This window comes from Dicentrarchus labrax, unplaced genomic scaffold (genome assembly GCF_905237075.1).
Source record: "Dicentrarchus labrax unplaced genomic scaffold, dlabrax2021, whole genome shotgun sequence".
Classification (NCBI taxonomy): domain Eukaryota; kingdom Metazoa; phylum Chordata; class Actinopteri; family Moronidae; genus Dicentrarchus; species Dicentrarchus labrax.
In genome coordinates, this window is record NW_026136702.1 from 11,821,330 (window position 1) to 11,843,818 (window position 22,489).

The 22,489-nt window shown below is 41.0% G+C and overlaps 4 protein-coding genes across 5 annotated transcripts; 1 reads left to right on the plus strand and 3 right to left on the minus strand.

Moving 5' to 3' along the window:
* Window positions 1-2,224: 2,224 nt before the first annotated feature.
* Window positions 2,225-10,292, minus strand: scdb (stearoyl-CoA desaturase b). Of its 2 annotated transcripts, XM_051427261.1 has the most exons (6): window positions 10,126-10,292; window positions 8,157-8,406; window positions 6,900-7,030; window positions 6,200-6,405; window positions 5,429-5,661; window positions 2,225-4,076 (listed from the first exon to the last, which is right to left on the minus strand). In XM_051427261.1, exons 2-6 carry the CDS (start codon window positions 8,389-8,391, stop codon window positions 3,877-3,879), a joined length of 1,005 nt encoding a protein of 334 aa, XP_051283221.1. In that variant the 5' UTR covers window positions 8,392-8,406; window positions 10,126-10,292; the 3' UTR covers window positions 2,225-3,876. The 2 variants fall into 2 exon arrangements, with proteins under 2 accessions (XP_051283221.1, XP_051283212.1); XM_051427252.1 differs by lacking the exon at window positions 10,126-10,292 and having other exon boundaries at window positions 8,157-8,552.
* Window positions 10,293-11,962: 1,670 nt separating this feature from the next.
* Window positions 11,963-15,493, minus strand: trmt2b (tRNA methyltransferase 2 homolog B). Its single transcript, XM_051427187.1, has 2 exons — window positions 14,425-15,493; window positions 11,963-13,822 (listed from the first exon to the last, which is right to left on the minus strand). The coding sequence occupies exons 1-2, from the start codon at window positions 15,286-15,288 to the stop codon at window positions 13,199-13,201; spliced, it is 1,488 nt and encodes a 495-aa protein (XP_051283147.1). The 5' UTR covers window positions 15,289-15,493; the 3' UTR covers window positions 11,963-13,198.
* A 10-nt stretch (window positions 15,494-15,503) lies between these two features.
* On the plus strand, window positions 15,504-20,205 carry dnajb12a (DnaJ heat shock protein family (Hsp40) member B12a). Its single transcript, XM_051427229.1, has 9 exons — window positions 15,504-15,674; window positions 16,089-16,266; window positions 16,762-16,907; window positions 17,005-17,175; window positions 17,657-17,736; window positions 17,840-17,949; window positions 18,041-18,213; window positions 18,682-18,824; window positions 19,629-20,205. Exons 1-8 carry the CDS (start codon window positions 15,542-15,544, stop codon window positions 18,801-18,803), a joined length of 1,113 nt encoding a protein of 370 aa, XP_051283189.1. The 5' UTR covers window positions 15,504-15,541; the 3' UTR covers window positions 18,804-18,824; window positions 19,629-20,205.
* A 679-nt stretch (window positions 20,206-20,884) lies between these two features.
* LOC127378455 (DNA damage-inducible transcript 4 protein-like) lies at window positions 20,885-22,278 on the minus strand. Its single transcript, XM_051427300.1, has 2 exons — window positions 21,990-22,278; window positions 20,885-21,794 (listed from the first exon to the last, which is right to left on the minus strand). Exons 1-2 carry the CDS (start codon window positions 22,156-22,158, stop codon window positions 21,289-21,291), a joined length of 675 nt encoding a protein of 224 aa, XP_051283260.1. The 5' UTR covers window positions 22,159-22,278; the 3' UTR covers window positions 20,885-21,288.
* Between the last annotated feature and the right edge of the window lie 211 nt (window positions 22,279-22,489).

The window sequence follows — 22,489 nt, forward strand, 5'->3', positions numbered from 1 at the left end:
GCTCTAAATGTGAAGAAGCCTTTGCACACATTTAGCATATGGAATTTGAGTGTAACTGCACACAATGGGAAGTAAATACAAACTTAAAATTCATCATTTATGTAAATTATTTCAGTCTCCTAAGCTATAATATCAGATTGTCTAAAAAGCAGCCAGTAGCAGCAACATAATCTTAGTCAACAAGTCTACTGTTGCACAAATTTGCATGTGCCAAGCTAAAAGCATCTGACCACAGTGGAGAGTCTGAGATGTGACTGGCAGCGTGACCACACTGAGGTGTTACATGCTGTGAGGAGGATGGCCTGACAGTCAGCAGCCAATGGACAGAGGGCTGATGTCACTGTTGGGGCAACAGAGATCAGCAGTGGTGGGACCACTTACAGTACCTTTTTACCAGACTCAGAGTGGTGTCACTCTGTAGCACACTGCTGCATTTTGGGAGAAAATCACCAGTTGCAACGAATAAATAAACATTTATTGTTTTTTACAGAGAACAGAGTGAGGATGCACCGTTCAGGCCGTTTCTTTGACTTGCCATAACATGATTCTCCAGCAGATGGAGCAAGTTCACTGATTCTTCATATGGTTTAAATAAACAAACTCAATACGTCCTCAGTAACCCCAGCAAGGAGATTCTCCTTTTACTTAGCCCACCTCTGAGCAAATCTGAGCAATGAAATACTGCAAGCTGCCAGCTTGCTTAAGGGGACTTCAACAGGCCTAGCACATGTTGACAGGTTGTACTATTTTATTCAGCCCATCCGACCACTCTGCTTCCCCCAAAGACTTACAAACACACAGTGATTACAAAAATAATTTAAGAGCCTGCTTCAACGTTTAAGTCTGCAGGACTGGACACATAAAGCTGCAAAACTACTGCTCGCACTCACCAGATCCAGAGGTGGATCTAGAGGGGTGGCATGGGCCCTGAAAAAATGCCTTGTTTGGTGTCAAATGCTATCAAATTTAACATGTTAAAGGTTCAGTATGTAGGATTTAGTGGCATCTAGCTGTCGAGTTGCAGATTGCAACCCACTTGCTTCGCCCTCCTTTTCCAAGTGTGAGGGAGAAACTATGGTGGCTGCGAAACACCCTGTCTGGAGCCAGTTTTTGGTTTGTCTGTTCTGGGCTGTAGAAACATGTTGGTTCAACATGATAGCCTCCATGGAATAGGAGATAAAAACAGCTCATTCAAACCTAACAAAAACACAACAATTCTTATTTTAAGTGATTATACATGAATGAAAACATACCTATGGATGTTATATTCAATTAGATCTTCCTAAATGTTACACACTGGACCTTTAAAAAATTGAATAATTGAATCTTATGTTCTGGCCACATTTTGACTATGTTCAATGAAAAATATCTTTGAAAAAATGTCTGAAGATTTGGAAGTAAAACTATTTATTTCTATGCAATGCTTTAATAGTGCGCCACAATAATGGAATGCTTTTGAGCAAATATCTTCATTTGGCCTCTTTTCCAAGCAAATATTGACATGTGATTGTTCTGCATATAGTTCTGCCACCCCTTAAAGTCTCCATGCCACGTCTCGCCACCCCATTAATACTTTGCTAGATCCGCCCCTGCTACCACTCTATCTCAAGGAATGTTCAAACAATATCTGCAGATATTTTAAATATGTGCAGTATGGTGGTGTGACAAGTGAAACAATGTTAGATGGGTCTGAGACAAGTGAACCATGCATGAATGGCAAAAGTAGATCCCCATCACCATAGGCATGTAGACGAAGAAGACAAGGCTGTTAATTAACAAGCACAACAAGTCCAAAAACAGGAAAGGCAGATGAGTTGCCACGGCTCCATTATTTCAGCAGCAAGATGAGATAAGAGAGACATTATTCACACAACTGTGGGTAAAGATCTGCCAATACCATATGTCACTATAGGCTACTGCACTAAAGGAATTTGTATAATACCCAATGCAAACTGAGCTTACTTTACACATGCTCATGTGCTTTCTTGACATTTCAAATATATCTTTGGTATCTGTTAAGTGTGCATTTATAGTATAGTTTCTATATTTGACAGTGACTTGTTTTGTTCTTCATGCCACACTTTGCAAAGTACTTTTGTACTTGCATCAGTACTTGCTTTTGAATAGTTCTTTGTAGTATAGTTAATATAACAGTGTATAATGATGATGATTAAGTAGTAATATAGTGTAATATAGTCACTGATAAAGAAAGTAACAGAAATAGTATGGTCATATTTTTTATTCAGTATACGAATAGGGAGTATTACAGAATTCCAACAAAAACAGCAAAACATACTTTCTCACAAGTAGAAAATTTGGTTTATTTACGGTACATACAGTGGGCAAAAACATTCTTTGAAAAAACTGTGCCATTTTTTAAGGCATTCAAACTTCAAGAAGTTAACACTGTAAAAAACTGTTGCTCTGTAAAAGAGGACGTGTGACAAATACTACAATAGTATCCTTAATGATATCCTAACAAGTTTGGATCTGGTTTTAGAGCAAAATATTTGTTTGGTCACACAAAAGTTAATAATCGTAGTAACCCATCATTTTTTTAGAATCTATAAATTATCCCACTTTGGATTTCAGTTTTTGAGGGGTTTAGACAGAAAATCGAACCCTAACCCTAATTTAGTTCCATAACTTGCACTTTTACTTTTTGAAACAAGTTAGCAACCCTCATAAGGCATATGGGCAAGAGTCATACATGTTTCGAAATCACACAGCACAAAAGGTAAATGCACCTCCACCAAATGCCTCATTAGCCTTATCTCAGGGCGAGGGAGGCCTTATCTCTTAATATAATATATATATTATATATATATATATATATATATATATATATATATATATATAGATATATATATATATATAGATATATATATAATAAATGAATACAAAATAAATGCAAATATTTCTCTCTTTTCAGATTAAGAGTGAGAATTCTGGTTCTATGTTTCAGTCCAGAGGCGTCTACATGAAAAGGGTTAATGACGAAGTCTGTGACGGCTTCATAACTTAACCAGAGGTATACACTGTGTTATACCAGAGAACCTAATCCTCATTAGGAGCCCCTTAGACACTTGGAGACAGTGTGTGTGTGTGTGTGTGTGTGTGTGTGTGTGTGTGTGTGTGTGTGTGTGTGTGTGAAAGTATCCAAAAGTATAACACTTCTGAACTGTATTCGCCCAGGGTTACTCAGGTAGGATAAATGGGGACAGTTCAGTAGAGTGTTGACTGTCTTGGTGTTGGCATTGAACATGGCAGCTTATGGTTTAGTAAGACTACTAGCTTACCAAAAATAAAGAAAAACCTTAGCTTAAAATAGACAAACAAATATCAAGAGGAAACTCCACTCTCTGTGGAATGAAACTTGAAGTTAGAGCAAAAGGCCCTCAATCTTGCCTGTAAAGAAACCTCGTTGGCTTCAATATAGCTTTCAACGTGCCAACAACTATCAATAAATAGCACATTAACAAAGAAGAGATACGGTAAATAATTGCTGCTTTTACACACCGCTCACACACTTGTTTGGTTGTCCTACTGCTGCCAAAAGAGACTTAAATCCCAATTAGCCTTTATAAATCTCTTCTTGCCTGTTTTATATTATGGTGAAAAAGCTGTGCTTGCACATGTAGTCAAGTCACTGGCTGCGGCTAATAGTCGGTGAAGACACTTCAAAACTTAAAAGAGAACCACACAATTTATGGAAAGTTCTACAACTCTTTAAAGCCAATATTAGTCTCAGGAATAGGTTTAACTTATAATCAGAAGCATGGTAATCACATCTCATCACCGAAATGCTGCTGTTGCTACGTTCTGTCTTGGTTCAACATGTTGGTATCAATTTGCGGAGTTTGTAGCTAATAGGACTCAACCACTTTTGTAGCCTCCGTCACCCGTTCGCAGCCTGCGAGCGGCAATCGTTTCCTTCAACACCCTCTTGCGGTCCTTGGCCAAACCCAGGGCGCACATGAGGTCTATAAAGGCAGTGGTGACATTAAGCTTGATGCCAAACTCGCTGCTGGCGTAGTCAAAAGGGAATGTGTGATGGTAGTTGTGGAAGCCTTCCCCTGAAAACCAAACAGAAAAACTTATGAAGAGTGCACAGCCATAGCTAATATACTATATGATGAGGCTGATAACAATCATACTGTAAATCTGCACTCGTTTGTCGACATCACAGGACTGTGGCACACTGACAAACAACTGTGGGTTGCATGTGACTGATAATGTGATTTGATGCTAAGTGGAGAGAGTGAAGTAGGGACTTATTTTTGGATTTGAAGATCTTAAAGGCTGACTGTCAAGTAATGTAATTTACAAGCAACGAAAAATCAGATGTGCTCAGTTAGTTACTATAACGTTGTTTGGTTGTCGTGGTAACAGCAGAGGTGTGCCCACAGCTTTACAACACCTATGAATCCCCCGGAGCACTGTAGTAGAAAACATCCCATAAACAAGCTTAAAATTCTGCAGGCTGAACTCTTCACAACTTGTTGGATACATTTGGATCATTTTTAAAACTATAGCGCACTGTTTTTGTTCCAGAGTGCATCCACAAAGCATTATGAATATTCACATCTCCGGTACCCAGTAGTAAAAAAAAATCCATGAGACTATTTTTTTGTTGATGAACATGGAGGTTAGAAACTTAAGTTTTAAAATGTTTCCATAATAAGCTGCTACAGTCTTTTACTATTCCATTTACTTAGAATGTGTTTACTACAGATGCTCTGAGCGCTTAGGAACAAGTATAACATGGAAAAGCTGCAGTATCTAATTAAAATAGGTGAGACTGGTAAGATAAGGTGTAAATTGGACTTGGGAACATAATTGTTTCCAATACATTTTTTCCATTTGCTCTCACAGTTGCTAGTATTTAGGTACAGCACAGCTAAGATAGATGAAATGGGGTTGACAATGTTCATTCTTGGAAATACAGTTGAAAGCCCAAAAGAAAGGTTTTGGTATAATCATTAGTTAGCTTGTGAATTTAGTGCTGTTTTGCAACCAAGAATGCTCAGTGCTGTTTGCAGCAATATACCTCTGTGGTGTCAGCCACCACAAATAAAGCCTTGACTCATTGGAGACATGGGAAAAAACATCATGGTCTAAAATTTTTTTTTTTTTTTTTTTTTTTTCAATGACAAAATCCACAGCTCAAAGGTTGACCACCTCTAAGTTTCAAAGCTAAAACTGACACAGCCAGGACAAAATAAACATCAGCCACTGGATTAGCACACTGTCCCACTGCAGATGCCAGACTGACTCAATCACATTTGAAAGAGCCAGCTCTGATGAAAATATCATTTAAATATCCCTCAGGCCCATAAAGACACTAGATTACCCAAATTACTTATGGATTCAAAATACAGAATAAACACACTACTGCAGTGAACAACGAACAGGCTGTTTTTCTTACCTATGGCGCTGAGAGCAACCAGTGAGTTTTCCCTCGGGTTAATGGTCTTGTCATAAGGCCTGTTGCCCCATATGTGCGCAGCGCTGTTGACCAGCCAGGTGGCGTTGAGCATCACGGTGTATCTCAGGAGTCCAGGGATGAAGTATGCCACAAGCAAGGATTCACCCCAGAAGTACCAGGGCACCAACGTCGGCACAAGGAAGCAAAGGATCACCACAGAGAGCTTGTAGTGCCTGGAAGACAATAAAGATTGCATTCATGTTTATAATATTGTCTATACTGTACACATCTGTACACTTATAGTGCATTGAACATATACATATCAGACCTCCAGCTGTTTATTCAGTATATAATATCTAAGTTTTAGCATTACTTATATTTACACCTGCCTGCACCTAGATTTTATACTACGCACTGCCTACTACTTTCATGCTTTTTTCACTTCCTGTTGCATTGTCTCAGTTCCCATAAAGCCCACAAATGTAAAGCTACATTTTATGAGGTAAATTCTAAACATATCAACATGATTATCTCCAGTCTGGACCATCTGCGGACACTACAGGTGGCACACTGTGATTTGGTCCCCGGTGCAAAAAGCATCACTTATCAGTAGATCTGCTCCTTAGTCAGAGATTCCCAAACTTTGGTTAACATTACTACTGTATTACTACTTTGCTACTGTTCTCACCTTTGTTAAACACTAGAAAAAAGGTCATCCATAGATGTAAGAACTTAAACCAACATGGCCAGTTAAAGGTTATGTTTGCTCACCTTCTTTGGAACATAACCACTTTATCTGCCTTCAGGTCTGACAGTTCCAGTTTTTTGCCCTTTTCTATGACATCAGGATGTTTGCGAACCAGCAACCAACCAACGTGGGCGAAAAAGAAGCCCCGCGTGGCATTGTGGGGGTCTGCGTCCGTCTCGGAGTACTTGTGGTGGACGCGGTGGTCCCTCGCCCACTCATATATGTCATTCTGCTCACAAAGAGACAGGCATAAATAGAGAGGATTACGTTAGGCACCCATAGATATGCATGTGAGTTTCAGATCATCAGATTAAGGTCAGGGAACACAGGGCAACAAAACAATAAATGCATATCACTGACATTATACATAATTATTTGAAAACCATACCATTTACACTTTATTTGTGTAGTTTTGCTGTAACAAGTACATGTGATCAATATAAAGCATTAAGATAGCTATAAGATCCCCTCTTGGCATGTTTTGAAATGATATCTACTCCTTTTCCACATCACACATAAGTTGCATACTGGACCACTTATTGACTCCCAACCTACTCAAATTTAAGGTGACCAAAAGTACATTTTCCTCATTCAGCAGATGTGTGTGATGTGTCAAACTCTGCACATGCATCATTCTACACTGTAAAGGTCAAACTGTTTGAGCGGAGTCCAAACAGTAATATTTACTTATGTAATTATAACTTTTGTTTAGTGCTGTTTTACCTGAAAGGCCATGGAGTTGCCAAGAGCAAGGAAGACCCTCAGGGGAAGTGTAGCCTTGTAGGATCTGTGGCTCCATAATCTGTGTGCACCAGCAGTCACACCGAGGGCACTGAACATGTAGCACACTGCAGCTGGAAGAAAGAGAGGTGGAAAGGATAGATCTTAGGGAAAACTGTCACCACTACACTCAAATTAATTTTACACCCATGAGAGCAGAGTCACTGGGACACCATGTTCTTTCCATTACACCCCCGGCCTCTTTGTTCAGAGAAAAGTTATCTATGTGGGGAGATGGGATGGTGGGAGTGCGCAGGTCTGTCCTCACACTTCTGTTGTTCTAAAACTGCTGAATGTGTTTCTATGTGAAGCCTAGACAAGACTACCCAGGATTTGAGAACCGGGGGCTTCTGACTGGCAAAGAGCATTCTGTTGTGGTGCCACGCAGCTCACAATGGGATGACTATGGGAATGGCAATTGTGCTTTGTCTTCCCCGGTGAAATAATATGCAGCTCAGCATTGCAAAGAGAGGGAAAATTATGCAGTACCAGAGTCGAAACAAGTCGAGACTGTTCAGGAATTTGCGCCATGCCTCAATAGTCATATATAGGGTTTAGATTTTAATTATTTAGTAAACAGTTTGCTATTTTCACTGAAATTCACATACTTCCATTTTTCTGACATGCTACACCTCCCAAAATGGGATGACTATGGGAATGGTGGTTGCTCTCGCTCTCTTCCTCTGTGAAATAATATGAAGCTCAGCATCGCAAAGATAGGAGAAAATTATTCCACAGCTGAAGGAAAACAAGTGGAGACTATTCAGGGATTTGAGTAGTGCCTCACTAGTCTACATATATAGAGTTTAGAGTCTCATTATTCAGCAAACAGCTGCTATCATCACTGACATACAGATAACTCTAATTTGGGACATGCTACACCTTCCAAGAGGCCTAAACAGTTCTCAACGTACTGTCAATGGTTTACAATCAGCCACAGGTTTGAGCTCTTGAAGAAGAGACTCAACTGATTTAGAAGCTTACAAGCATGGATGCGTATAATGAAAAAAAATGGCCAGAGTGACTCATTCTCCATTATACCCATAGGCATGACCCCTCAGGCAGTATGTAGTACTGTAGTTGGCAATGATCACACAACATCAGCACATTCTGTCCTCCGACTGTGGCCTACGGGGAGGAAAAAAATCAACCAAAAAAGCTGCAAAACTAAGCCTGCTACAACATACACCAGATACTTACTGAATGCAAGAGTTGACGTCGATGCATTGGGAATGAGAACCAGTCCATAAAGCGCACCGATATGTAAGAGGCTCATCAATATGATATTTCTCCACACCAGCATCCTCGGCGGTTTAGGACCCTCTTTCTCCTTATAGGCGTCGTCAAAAACATCCTCCACCGTCGATGCTTCTGCCGTGGCGCCTCCGTTCTGCTGCTTGCCATCGTGATGATTCCTCGTTTCCGTTTCGGTCATTTTGCTGAAGTGGTTCTGTAACAGCAGTGCGCAGCAGTAAAATACAAGAGAAAGAGAGAGAGAGAGAGACAGAGAGAGACAGAGAGTCAGAGAGAGAGAGAGAGAGAGAGAGAGAGATGTTGCTCAGTCAACTGCGTACAGCGGGATGCAGAAACAAGAGGGAAGTACGGCGGCTCATGGAGTACATGTGAGCAGCCTGCGGGCAAAAAAAAAAACTCCCCAGCAGCGCCGGAATCGTAAAGTGGCCAAAAAGCGTGCAACGCTTGTTCTTGTTATGTCACTGTTATTTAACTGGTTTATGGAACTTATACTATCTTAACCATAAACGGTAAGTAGCTCATGTTGCGCTGCCATAACTTATACCACCGCCATATACCGAGTCACATCAACATATCCTAGTAATGATTGATTATTAAATGCGTAGATCCCCGTTTATTGTCATATGTCGATTATCTGTATGCCACTTCGATAACAAGAAATCGGACTCCACCACTGCCACGATGCCACCTCTTAACTAACTGTCATGGGGCATGGAGCCGGTACCGTTGTGGAGGTTTTTTCCACCGGTAGATGCCACTGTGGAACAACAGGTAAAAGTGCTGTGTGAACAGTGCCAATGCTACATTGTAACCCAAACAGGTGTGTCTGCGGGGGGGGCACAGCGATGTTACCACAACACATCCTGGGTACATGACACACCCTCGAAAAACGGTTGCAGTCTTGGTTAGGTTTAACTTAGGCACCAAAACGAGTTGGTGTTAATGACAATATAATGGTTTGAGTTAAAACAAGTACGTTCATATATGAAGTTGACCAAGGGTGTGTGTGTGTGTGTGTGTGTGTGTGGTAGACGCTGGTAGATAGATAGCCTCTTCCGGGAGCTGATAGTCACTGGGTTTCCATTAACGTTGTACAAAAGTAGGTCTGTGGTTTCCGACCATTTTCTGTCATTATCATATTTCATATTATACTCAACAGCACGATGAACCCTAGCAGCGAGCACAGTAACAGCAGGAAGTTTGTGGGGGGGGAAGAACAATTAACTTTCTATACAATCCAGTCTGTGTTGTTTTTTTGTTTTTTTTATAATAATACATTATTATTATTAGGCTTCCATTTTGACAAATTCTGTATTTTTTCTCCCTGATATCCATTGTTTTAATGCAGGATGAGGCTGTGTAGCAGTATGTAAGCATGTTCAGGTCCTCAAAGTTTATATTTTGAATAATAATTTAAACTTTAGAATAACTATTTCATTTAGTTTTCCTCACAGAAATGAATAAAGTGCTGAGGTATAGGCCTACCTATTTAAAGTTTTCTTAAAATCGAGGCAACCCTAGGTCCTGGCCCCAGGTTGAGAACCACTGAGCCAAGCTTAGATAGCTGTTAAGTGAGTTTATTGTACAAAGTTTGAGCATTAATGTTAGAGAACTGTATGCCAATGGGCATGATATCATGTCTATTTGTATCATATTTAATGAACAAAAAAGTAAATAAAACTTCTTAAATTCTTGTGCATTCAAGTGGCACGTCAGTGGAACAGCATTTAATTTATATGATGTGCAGGCATTAGTCACACCGGCATTATGTCAGTATTATGTCGGTGTCAGAGCAGCAACATATTACCAGTCAGTTATCATTTAGAATTTGCATATGACATTGGCATCATTGTGAAAATGTAAAATTCAAATTAGTTTGATTTAAATGCAGCTCACCCAGGTTGAGACTACTCACCGTGTGCTCTCCAACTTCACTATACAGGAGGGTACCAAAGCTGCAGGCGATCCAGGAGTAGATGCAGAAAGAGGCAGTAAAAAGGCTGGTAACACAGGTAGATGCCCGGTTACTGAAGTACTCTTTCTGCCTATTCTGATGTCGTTTTTAAGCAGTTGGTGGTTGGGAAATGAATGCCACTGCTCTGAATATCCCATTGGCTGTTTGCTTAACAGCCTGTTTACCACCCTCCGTTTTTTTAAACATCAGATAGTCTTATCACAAGTGATCAATAGCAGTTGCCCAATCTTGATCTTAATTTGACTCATTGATCTGATGAAATACTGCAAGAGGTACACACAGGTCAACTTGTCTGACACCATGATGTCATACAGTAATGACCACAGTCATGATTGCAATCTTTACCCCCACTGGTCTGGCATGTCAGCCTTTTCCAAAATAGTACAGACAGTGGGCCCTTTTAACTGAATTATTTGCTGTTTTGTCAGCTTCAGCCAAATATTTCAAAACAGGTCTAGTCTGACATGGTTGTGTCCAACTCTGGCCAAAATATCCCCACTATTGGTAGATACAGTACAGTGTCCCTCATTAAAAAAAGATACTTGTCTGTTATATATTCAAAATGTGGGTTAAATTTGCCGGCACAGCCTTCACATGTTTGTGCATGAGTATCATCATCGCATTACTTCACTCAAGAGATAAAAACAAATCCCGTCAGCCAAAGGTCACCTTGTTCCAATGCATGATCGCATAAACTGTAGTAAACTCTCAGGAACAAAACTTGGCCACTCATACTGCCCACCCATTATGTTATGACCTTCAATAAACTGGAATGAATGGGATGTTGCCTTAGCCCCTTTAGACCCTGTGTCCATTACAATGGACGTCACTTGACAGGGGCTTCTTTTTTTGCAACATTTAACAGACAATAAATAGGTATGATGTTGTCATATGATGTTGGTATTTTAACAACTGTTTGGACCCGATGTCCATTGAAATGGACAAGAAAAATAACAATTAAAGAGTTTTGATAAAAAAAAATGTTTTTATTGATTCTCATTTCTGGTTGCATTAAGGATGGGAAAAAGTCATTATTATATTTTTCACAACCTTGGAACATAAGGCGGGTCTGAAGGGGTTAGAAAATGGTTCAGAAGAAGTTGTAATGGCACCATCTACTGCACAAATATAGCTACTACAGGGCAGACAAAGAGATGCACTACGACAAGACCGGTTATTTCAAGACTCAGATCTCGTAGCGAAAGGGGAGCTTGTGAAGTTTAGTCTGGCTACATTTAAAATTTAACAATTATAACTAATATTATACTGTAAGCTTGGCAAGAGTTGTATTTATTGGAGGGTTTGTGTACTAGATTGCACAGTACTTTCCACCCCCTGCAGTAAAACAGCAGAAAAACTACATCCAACAACACGGTTCAAAGGCCCTGCACACCCACACAGGTGTTTTTAATCTTTTAGGTTAATTAGTGTTTAAAAAGGTATTATGTGAGGGCACCAAACGTCATGAACTCACAAGATAATGGTGTAGGGTGTCTAAACAAACAAGTGAGTGAAGGCGTTGTCAGTCTAGCAGTACATGTCCATACAGTACCACAGATTAGTCAATCAGTAGAAAAATAAATACCAACAACAATTGCCGGTTCCAACTTCTCAACTCACCTTTTCTCTGTTTTATATCATTGTAAATTGAATGTCTTTACATTTTGGACTGTTGGTTGAACAAAATAAGCAACTTGAAAACTTCACATGGGCTCCATTTTCTGATAGTTTTATATACCAAATCATTAATTAAAGCAAACAACTTTTGTAACTGCAGTCACCATGCAAGAAATCATTTTTATTTCTCAACCTAACACCCTCCTTGGCCCAACCTAGGGAGCACATGAGGTCTATGAAGGTGGAGGTGAGATTGAGCTTGCAGCCAAACTCACTGGTTGCGCAGTCAAAGGGGAATGTGTGGTTGTTGTGGAAGCATTACCTTTTAACATTTTGGTTATGTCAAGTTTGCCACAACAGAAGCACAAAGGAGTAAAATATGCAACTGCTCGTTGCCAGCACCCTGGCAGTGCTGTAGGGGTGAAACAACTTAATTTCCCAGTCTTTCTGGAAACCCTGACACAGCCTTCATATTTTTGTGTGAGTCATGATTTTACCCTTTAACCCCACTGGTCTGGCATGTCAGCCATTTCCAAAATAGTACAGACAGCGTGCCTTTTAAACAGCAATTTTGCAGTTTTGTAAGCTTCAGTTAAATATTACAAAAACAAGTCTAGTCTGACATGGTTGTGTCCAACTCTGCTCCTTTTGGTAGATACAGGACACTTTCCCACAATAAAAAAGATACTTACCTGTTATATATTCACATCTGTTCAAAATGTTGGTTAAATTGCTGGCACAGCCTTCACATTTTTATGCATGCGTATCATCATCCCATTAAGTCACTCAAGAGATAAAATAACATCCCATGAGCCAAAGCAATCTTGTTCCAATGTATGATCACATAAACTGTAGTAAACTCTGAGGGGAAAAAACCCATACACTCATACAGTAAACTTGTCTTGATATGATCTTTAATAAACTGGAGTGAATGGGATATTTGCTAGATTTAATGGCACCCTCTACTGCACAAATATAGCTACCACATGGCAGACAAAGAGATGCACTATGAGAGGTTTCCAGATTCAAATCTTGTGAGATTTAGTTACATGTGGAAACAAAGAATACCACACAATCAAATGAACATCTCTTTGACACAGTCATATCCTTTAAGCTTTACAAGAGTAGTGTTCGTTGCAGGGTTTATTTTCTGATATTTTATACGCCAAATGATTAATCAAAAGAATTAATAGATTAATCAATCAGACCTACTTCACAATCCTTATAGGAGGTCTACTCAATCTAAAACCTAATCCTCCACCCATAGTTAACCTGTGTGGGTGTACCATGGATGTAAGTTTATTGTAGATGCATTATCATTATCATTATTCAACTCCTTGTTAGCCTTCTAAAGCAGAGTAGTTGTTGAAGGGTTCCTCTGAATAAAAAGAATCTGCTACCTCTCAAAAAGTAGCACCAGTTCGCAGTGAGGAGTATGTGGGAACATATCCACAGGCACAGCCAGAGTTGGAGAAAATGCCTCTCCTGTGAGTTTCTTCCGTGGGTCAGGAGCACAACAAAGCTCCCTGAAGTTCCTCATAGCTTCTCCATCCGGTTTACAGGAAACATAGACCAGCCTGCGGATAGAAGTTTGGTTTCGTAAAGCTTGGACGACACTATGGTGCAGGCCAGCTCGAGCAGGGTTTACCACAGCTGCCACAACGCTTCCACCGGCCGAGCTCAACTGAGACATAAGGCGAGGAAGCACCACCTCAGCCTTCCCGGGGATAAACTCACAGTTCAGTACATTACTGAGAGCTGCGTTGTGTCTAGCATCTTCCACTGCCTGTTCAATGAGCTCTATACCAATAATTCTGTCCACTCTGGGTGATGTAGTAATACCAATGGCACCTGTGCCACAGCACACATCTAGGAGAGTACCACCCACTTTTGTTCTCCCTTCACCTTCCTCATGGTTTGGGACGCACAAGTCTCTCACTTTGCCATACAGCACCTCAGCAGCTGCCTGGTTCACCTGGAAAAAGGCATCGGCAGAAATGCGGAACTTGAAGCCCAGCACCTGTAAATGACATATGAAAAAAAACATAGCAACAGCAATTAAAAAACAGGCATACATAGATTTTTTACTACATGCTCTTCTCAAGGAATCAAAGAAATCCATTCATCATTACACAAGTAAAGGCTGTATGACGAAATTAAAATTGTAGTTCCTTAATGCAGCACACATAGAAAAAGATAAACAAAGTCATAGAATAACATAAAAGATTAATAAAATATAACGTTCAGGGGCATTTGTCAGTATTGTCGACATTTTATGGAGTAAATTGTGAATTGTTTGATATTGATTGGGATCTACAGATATATCTGACACGTTGATATTAGCTTTAAAAAGGGATATATCATATTGCTCCAGTATAATTTCTAATGTTGAAAATTGGCTTATTTGGGGAAACATTTGCCTCTAATCTATTTCTCTAGGATTGTTTCATTTTAACGCAACTATTAAATTAGCAACAGAATAAAAGTATCACAGGCTTAAAAACACTTTACAGTGAGATTAGCATGTGTAAAAAAGTAAACACTACATTACAATGTTTGCTGTAGGCTACGTGAAGTCCTTTACAGATTCTCTGTCATTTTGCCCTGATGGCGTATATTTACCTCCTCGTATATGTGTGGTTGACCATGCAGGAGCTCGTAGGGGGATTCCTCATGAGTGCAGCGAGTCATGGTGCTCTCCTGGAAGAACAGTGAGTCCAGCTCACAGACTGACCCAGGCCCCCGCATGAAGTAATCCACCAGTTCAGCCTTGTGGACTGCCACCTCTTCTGGGGTGAGCATCTGGGGATGAAAGTACACTATAGCCATGGTCTGGCCCTTCGTGTTGGTCCTCACGGTGATCTCCCTCCAGTGGCCCCCAGTGTGGAACAGCAGGCACGGCTCCAGGGAAGAGAGGCGGATGAATTCCTGGTAGCACCTGGCTACCAGTTTGTGCTTCTCAGGCATGTTGAGCAGGTGGTCTCCGTTGACGCAGACAATGTTTCCCATCCTGTTTGTGCCCACGTAAAATCCAACTGTTTTTGGATTTCCGTCCATGCCTCTGTTGACAGAAAACGTAGATTTGTTGCGATAGCCATCTCTAACTGGCGACGGCAGGACAGTCAGGACAGGAAATCGGAGTTTACTTCTGACAGGTGATGGGGGCTGTGAATGTAAATCCCCTGAGAGATAACCACAGAGCTGAGACAGTATCCTTTCCTGGTGCTTTTGCTTGAGCTCAAGTTGCTCATCATAAGTCAGCCTCCACAGAGGGGTGACCACATCAGCCAGCCTCTCATTCCAGGACAGAGGATCAGTCCAGGGAGGTTTCTGGGGACATTTTCTCCACCGTTTCTTTGATGAGGGCTTCCCTCGGTCAGCTACAATAGAGTCATTAGTTGAAAACAACAGACTGTTGGTTTGCCTCCAATACAGAAACTTGCGTTTGACAAAGCCTGACCTGCTGCATGTAGCTGTCAAAGCCATTCTGACTTTCTTTCAGGTCTAATGGTGTGTCTGAGGATGCTGCAAGTGCCAGCTAGTATCACGGAGACGCTGAATATATTAAAACTACCACCTGTTCCTTTCTATATCACGTTTTAACGATGCACTTTTATCCGGATGTCAAGCGCACGCTGAAGGTTCAATCCAATGACATGACGTGGTATTTACGAGTCAGAGAGCGTCTCGCGTCATCTCCGTGCGGCCTGTGGCAAGTAAACATTTCCGCTGTATCGCGATGGACTCAAACAAGGACGAAGCGGAGCGGTGCATTAAAATAGCCCAAACTGCGATCGACAGCAATCAGCAGGACAAAGCCAGGAAGTTTCTGGAGAAGGCCGAGCGATTGTTTCCGACAGATGAGGCAAAAAGTAGGTCGAATAAACGTGTTTCCTCTGGGTTTGATTTCCTCTGGGTTTGATTTCCTCTGAGGTTGTTTTATGTGTCAGACGGTCGGCCATCGCTGTGAAACCCAATCAGCTAACGTTAGCATAACCGTCTTAACGTTACACCAGCTGCTCCCAACCGACGCTGGTAGTTGTAGTTTTTTTTCCAGCTCCCCCCCCCTCCTCCTCACCCCCACCCTCGATATCTGTAATATATTTGCTGACTTAATGTCTTAAATTGGTGCTTGCTTATTCGCGTTTTACACCCTCGACGTCCTTGCTAGCAGTGCTAGGCGTTAGCTCTCGATGCTAGTGAATTAACTAACTGACCGAAGCTAATACCGAAGCAGACTCAGGTGGCACCCTTGAATAATACAGCTGGCTCTGCTCTCTTTACAGACCTATTGGAGTCTTTAGCGCAGAATGGAAAGCCTCCGGATGAAAATGGCAGTCCTGTGAACGGAAACGGACCCACTATGAGACACCGAGGCCACGGAGAGGAGGCTGATGTGTCCGCACAGGGGGCCACAGACTCGGCCAAACCTTACACTGCAGAGCAAATGGAAGCTGTCAGAAAGTAAGTGCACATGTGGATCTGAGCTTTTGTTTTAGTGATAACGTCGCTACATTGAACTACAATCGACACGGTAGAACTGACTATATTAAGTAGCACAGGCTACACACAGGCTCTACCATGATATCAGTATTGATTATATTCTGTACCATATTCAATCTATGCAGGGTTGGAGAAACACTGATTGTTCATGTCACCGAGCTGGAGCAGTCAATTATATTTATTTTAGTCCTGCCTTTACGATCATATGTGTTGTGATGACAATGAATACCACAATCCGATATTAAATTTAAAAGCAAGCAAACTGCATTCTCAGAAATACTGTAAACATGCAAACATTTAATGTGATAATCCCAGAATTATTATACGGTGAGCTCATAGCTGTTTGTTTGTGTCAGTACTGTTAACCCGATGAGGTATTTATTGTCCCGAGAATGTATCTACATGTTGTGTTTCTTTGTCCAAGCAATTTATTTGTTTATTTATTTTTCTTTGCAGGATTAAGAGCTGTAAAGATTATTACCAAATCCTGGGTGTTGAAAAGACCGCCTCTGAGGAGGATCTTAAAAAGGCATACAGAAAGCTGGCTCTGAAATTTCACCCAGATAAAAATCACGCACCAGGAGCCACAGAGGCATTTAAAGGTAAATTAAAAGTAATCTCCAGTGCTGTTCTATGGAGGACGTGTACATTTAAGCCTACTAAGTGCAAATTTCTGTGTGGTTTTTTTGTGTCTTTCAGCTATTGGTAATGCCTATGCCGTGCTGAGTAATGCTGAGAAACGAAGACAGTATGACCAGTATGGAGAGGAGAGATCACACCCAACAAGACACAGACACCAGCGTGATTTTGAAGCGGACATCTCACCCGAGGACCTCTTCAACATGTTCTTTGGTGGAGGCTTCCCGTCAAGTAAGTAGAGGCCAGATTAATTGTTGGGTCAGCCTGGACGTTGTTGTACTGTGGTGCAGTGCTATCGAGGTTTTCATGTTTAAAGCAATGTTTACACACCTTAATTACCCATTTAATATGAGATCAAGGCATCCTTCTTAACTGTGTTCTGCATAACCTGAGTGTTATTTAAAAAATGAAAGTCAACTCCAGCTTTATTTTTATATATTTACGTGTTTATCTCCAAGTAATGTTTTTGCAAAGAGGCACTGTTGACCTCACTGGTAGTTTTCATATTGTGTCATGCAGTCCATCTAACCAAATAACATGGTTTGCTTGACCAACCTTGGTAAAAAACACTTCCTTCTCTCAGGCTGAATGTGTGATAATCCGCTTCTGTAATTGATCTTGGGTCTTAATTTCACATGGTTTAGAAGCGCAGCACTAGTGAGTGCCACATTACTGGTTTTTAATGGGTTTTTTTTTCTAAAATTATTTCTAGGTAACGTACACGTTTACAGAAATGGAAGAATGCATTTTGCACACCATAATAGGCCAGAAAGACGAGAACAACAAAGAGATGTAAGTCCTGTCTGTAATACTTTAATTACACTTGATCTTTATACCAGTTGTACTGTATGATCTGTAATTAAACCATAATCAAATGTTTGTTCTGTGTGGACAGGGAGGTCTGGCTCTGTTTGTCCAGTTGATGCCAATCTTAATCCTCATCATTGTCTCCGCTCTCAGTCAGATGATGGTCACCCAGCCTCCCTACAGCCTTAGTTACCGCCCGTAAGTGGTTCGGCTCTCAAAGAGCTTTCTGAGGTTGATTGAAAATGTCTTGACATCTGTCTCACTCAGTTATATCTTCTCTGTCCATCAGGTCAGCTGGACATATTCACAAAAGGCATACATCAAGCCTGAAGGTGCCTTTCTACGTGGGAGACCGCTTCAATGAAGAATTTTCTGGGAATAACCTGAAGAATGTTGAGAGAAGCGTAGAAGAAGACTATATCTCCAACCTCAGAAACAATTGTTGGAAGGAGAAGCAGCAGAGTAAGTTTGCAGTATTTTATTTTTGATCAATCTGCTGATTATTTTCTCGTTTGGTCAATAAAATGTTGTTGTCGCCATCTCACACAGCCCGTATTTTAAATGCTTGTTTTGTCAACCTATAGTCCTTAATCCAAAGATATTCAATTTACTATCAGAAAAGACAGAAAAACCCAGCAAATAAGTTTGTAAGGCTGGAACCTGTGATTTTCTTGCATTTTTTGTTTAAAAACTGACTTAAATGATAAATCAATTATCAGCATTGTCGCTGATCTAACTGTCTGCTTATTAGTCAACTATTCATGTCAGGTGTGTTATTAGTTTATTGTTGAAATTAAATAAAACACTTTCGGAAATTCATTACGACAGCTTCCAAGGGAATAATTTCACACTTGAATCGTTTCATTTCATATTTATGGAGTAGTTGATTGAGACCCGGCGTACTGACACGTTGCCCTGATGTACTTTCAGAGGAAGGCTTGCTGTATCGTGCTCGTTACTTCGGGGATTCTGAGTTGTACCAAAGGGCACAGAGAATGGGGACTCCCAGCTGTTCCAGACTATCGGAGATTCAGGTTATATTGGATGGCTAGAAACCACTTGCACACATACGGGTGAGTTGCCACAAACATCACAGTGACATTACGATATAATTGCTTCTGTATACAGTACGTGAACTGCAAAGACTCCAGTCTTTTGCACGTTTTATCCCACAATCTACACATTACACACATTTTCTTAAAAACATACCATGTTTTTGGATTGATTCCCCACCTTCCAGACTGCCGTCCCCATTCATTTGAATTAAAACACCTGCCTCCAATATGTAATCCACGACAGCGAGCTTTTAGTCCACTTTGTCTTTCTCAGTTAACCTATTGACACATGTTAATGCAGTTACAAGCAGGGACTGACACCTGATATTAAAGAGTCAGCTGGGTTGTCTCAAATGTCGGGGTTTTCCCACAAGCACTTTACTAGACCAACAAGGAGAGTTTTTAAAATGGGCCCCGCTCACAACTGCATTACCGTGTGCTGACAGAACTTTGACCAATAAAAAGGCATCAATAAAGGCAACTGATGGGTCACTGTGAAGGATTACCTATCCTGAGCAAAGGTCAAGTCTTTGTTAGTTGGATTTGGCTGCCTGAAAGGAAGGAAATATATTTTTAAAAAAACTTATTTTATGATTTGATAAATGGTGAAGAGCTATGTGAAATTAGAAAAAGTAGTAGTTAATTGGTTTATATATGCAGAATTTACTGTATTTCCACTGATACTGAGCATTGCACAAGTGATAAGTGTTTGTGTGGCGTTTGTTTGGCTGTCTGTGCACGTATAGGAATCCAATAAAGGTTCATCCTGTGTGGAGTGACCGCTGCATACTTATCATTGATTATTTTTTCTCTTTTTTTTAGGTTCATCGGTACTTGAATCTAATTAGAAGAAATCGGTCTGAGCCCACTTAAAATTGGAGCATATTTCTGCAGCAAACCAAGAGAATCAAAAATGCCTTACGTGCAGTGGGCAGCAGACCTCATCAGGGAACCTCTCTGCAACTTGGTGTAGATTGACTTCCTGTAGAACTGTGAGAAGCTTTGAGATGGCCGCTGACATTTTCTTACTCTAGTGTCTTCAGGATGGTGAGAGTCCGCTTGGCGTCACGGTGGAAAGTAAGAGCATAGTTGTCTATTTGAACGGTAAACAAAGCTGCTAAGATAAGCTTTCTCTGTCCCAGTCTTTTTGTTTTTCCTTTTAACATTTTGAGAAACCTCATGGCCTTCTCATAGACAGATGTCTGAGCCACTCACAAGGAAAGTGTGTAATTTTTATAGTTCTTACCAATGTAAATATTCATTTTACTTTTAACAGTGCAGGGTTTATTGAAGTTAATATCATTTACTTTAATGTTATGTGGATTTGCTTGTAGCCTGTTGGATCATGAGTATTGAAAATCGTTGCACAAATAAAAGTAAACCATATTTATTAAATTAACATGCTAAAACGGTATGAAAGTTTCTTTTAATTAAATTTGTCCAATGGTTGACTGGTGCATATTTTCTCTTCGGCCATGCTCTGTGAGACTGTACTTGCTATGTCAGCATGCTAATATGCTTACAATGACAATGCCATCATGCTGGTACTAGCAGGTATAATGTTTATCATGTTTGTTATCTAAGTTGAATGTGTTCGCATGCTAATATCTGCTAATAAGCACTAAACAGCCAAGGCCAACGGGGGTTTGTCATTGATTGTGCAGTTATTTGTTCTGAAACCAACGTATTGGACACAATTCGACCTGATGATGGCGCCAGATGAAAAGTTAAAGGATCATTAATGTTACTACAGCTCATCCTGAGGACATGAATGTCTGTACTGAATTTAATGGCAAATCATCCAATAATTGTTGAGACATTTTACTCTAAAAACCACTAATGTGAACCTGCTGGTAAAGTCATTAGGATTCATCCTCTCCTCCATGTAATAGTTGCTGAGATATTTCAGTCTGGACCAAAGAGGTGGACCAACAGACATTTCCATCTTAGGGCCACACCACGAGCATAGCTACAAACATGCAGGCACACACACACACACACACACACACACACACTCAATGTGCTTTCTTAATAAATCATTGATGGCTGATTAGTTAGAAGAAAACTCTCACTGCAAATTAATAGAAAATAATTTATTTGTTTGCTTAAGTCCTTGAAAAATACAAAACACACAAGTTTCAGGTCATATTTGACTATCAAATACATAAGCCGTTCCCTTAATAATGGGACTTTACATTCTTGTGAAAGACACTGACCCATGTGCAAACATGAGTCTTCACTGTTAAGTCACCTACAAATAGGTTAGTAGCTGCCATGAGAGATAAGTTGGCTCCAGTAAACCTTGACACACACAAAATACACCAACAGAGACAAGTACGTGTTATTTCAGAACTATCTTTGTCAGTGCCATTTGACTTCTGAGCCAGGATATGTTGTCTTTAAAATAAAAAAGACAATGCATCCTCTCTCAGTACATGAATGAATGAATTCAGTTCTTCTTATCAGGGGCAGGAGCGTTTGGTCAGCAGCACTCCTCAATCAGCAGCTCCCCTGAACAGTACAGTTTCCTCTTGATAGCCCTGAAGCTCGTACTCAGCCTCAGAGTGTTTCGGGGCCTTGAAGGTGTTTGCGGTGATTTGCTTCCCTTGAAGAGCTTCTGAACTTTTGGCCACAGTCCACTGGACTCGAGCCTCAGTACCAGGGTCACGTGGAAGGTTGGGACCAGGGTTGCATCCACTGCTATTTGGTCCACAGTACACAGGGAGCCCAGGTCCCCCCTGTCCACACACAGGTCAATGAGCGCCCCTCTGAGGCCGCATGGCTCGCTGAGAGCCAAGTGGAGCAGCTCTTGGCTGATATTGTGCAGAAGAAAGTCAGGTAGGACGAGTTTGGAGCAGCCCAGGGTGTCTGATGCATCGTTGAGACTTTGTGTTATGGTTCTTACAACCTCTGTAGCCAAGGTCTCCTCCAGGGGATAACAGAAGAAACTGCTGTCTGATTCTGACAGGGACATGTCTGCCACAGATCCTAAAACAAAAGAACACAGGTTAAAGTCTTGTCTGGTAGTGCAGGACTCACTGTAGAAAAAAGGAGACCATCAGTAAAAGCATCTGCCTCCCATAACCCCTTTGTTCTGTCAGTCCATGCACCCTTAGTTACAATGTGAATCCATCCAAACTAAAAGACAATAGAGCCTCCTGAGACAAAAGCTACACTACTCACCAGTTTCACTCCTGCTGCACTGAGGATCTGCCGCGACCCTGTGATTGATCCCCTTCAGCTCTGTCAGCCTCTGCATCAGACTGCCCCAGGACAGCCGCTTGGAGCCCCTGTCCTCCGCCGGAGACGGAGGAAAGCTGCCGTCCAAAGAGTTATTGCAGGAAAAAGACATTTTTTACAAACAAACAAACAAAAGGAAAAGATCCGGTTGTTAAAAAAAAAAGAAAGAAGTGCAATGGTGTCGGACCCCCTTCCCCCTGAGCCAGACCAGCTGGAAAACACACTCCGCAACAATGGAACAAAGCGTTAAATACCCCAAGCCTGAACGCCCCTCCCACTGTATTTCTTAACCAATGAGGTTTCAGCTCACGTTCTCAGCTCCCTAACCCTGCCTGGTAACATTTTAGGTCCCTTTGATGAGGCAAAGGCCAGATTTCCCCCCCAATCCCTGCAGGCGGTCGACCCCCCAACCAAAACTTACACACACAGATTTATGTTCTTTC

Coding starts and splice junctions, on each gene's coding strand:
- trmt2b (XM_051427187.1), bottom strand. CDS start 15,288: ATGGCTTTGACAGCTACATGCAGCAGGTCAGGCTTTGTCAAACGCAAG. Junction 13,823..14,424: donor AACCACACATATACGAGGAG/GTAAATATACGC, acceptor TGTCATTTACAG/GTGCTGGGCTTCAAGTTCCG.
- scdb (XM_051427261.1), bottom strand. CDS start 8,391: ATGACCGAAACGGAAACGAGGAATCATCACGATGGCAAGCAGCAGAAC. Junction 5,662..6,199: donor GTGGTTATGTTCCAAAGAAG/GTGAGCAAACAT, acceptor ATTGTCTTCCAG/GCACTACAAGCTCTCTGTGG. Junction 4,077..5,428: donor GGTTGCTCTCAGCGCCATAG/GTAAGAAAAACA, acceptor TTTGGTTTTCAG/GGGAAGGCTTCCACAACTAC.
- dnajb12a (XM_051427229.1), top strand. CDS start 15,542: ATGGACTCAAACAAGGACGAAGCGGAGCGGTGCATTAAAATAGCCCAA. Junction 16,908..17,004: donor AGCCACAGAGGCATTTAAAG/GTAAATTAAAAG, acceptor TGTGTCTTTCAG/CTATTGGTAATGCCTATGCC. Junction 18,214..18,681: donor TTGGAAGGAGAAGCAGCAGA/GTAAGTTTGCAG, acceptor ATGTACTTTCAG/AGGAAGGCTTGCTGTATCGT.
- LOC127378455 (XM_051427300.1), bottom strand. CDS start 22,158: ATGTCTTTTTCCTGCAATAACTCTTTGGACGGCAGCTTTCCTCCGTCT. Junction 21,795..21,989: donor GTGCAGCAGGAGTGAAACTG/GTGAGTAGTGTA, acceptor CTTTTGTTTTAG/GATCTGTGGCAGACATGTCC.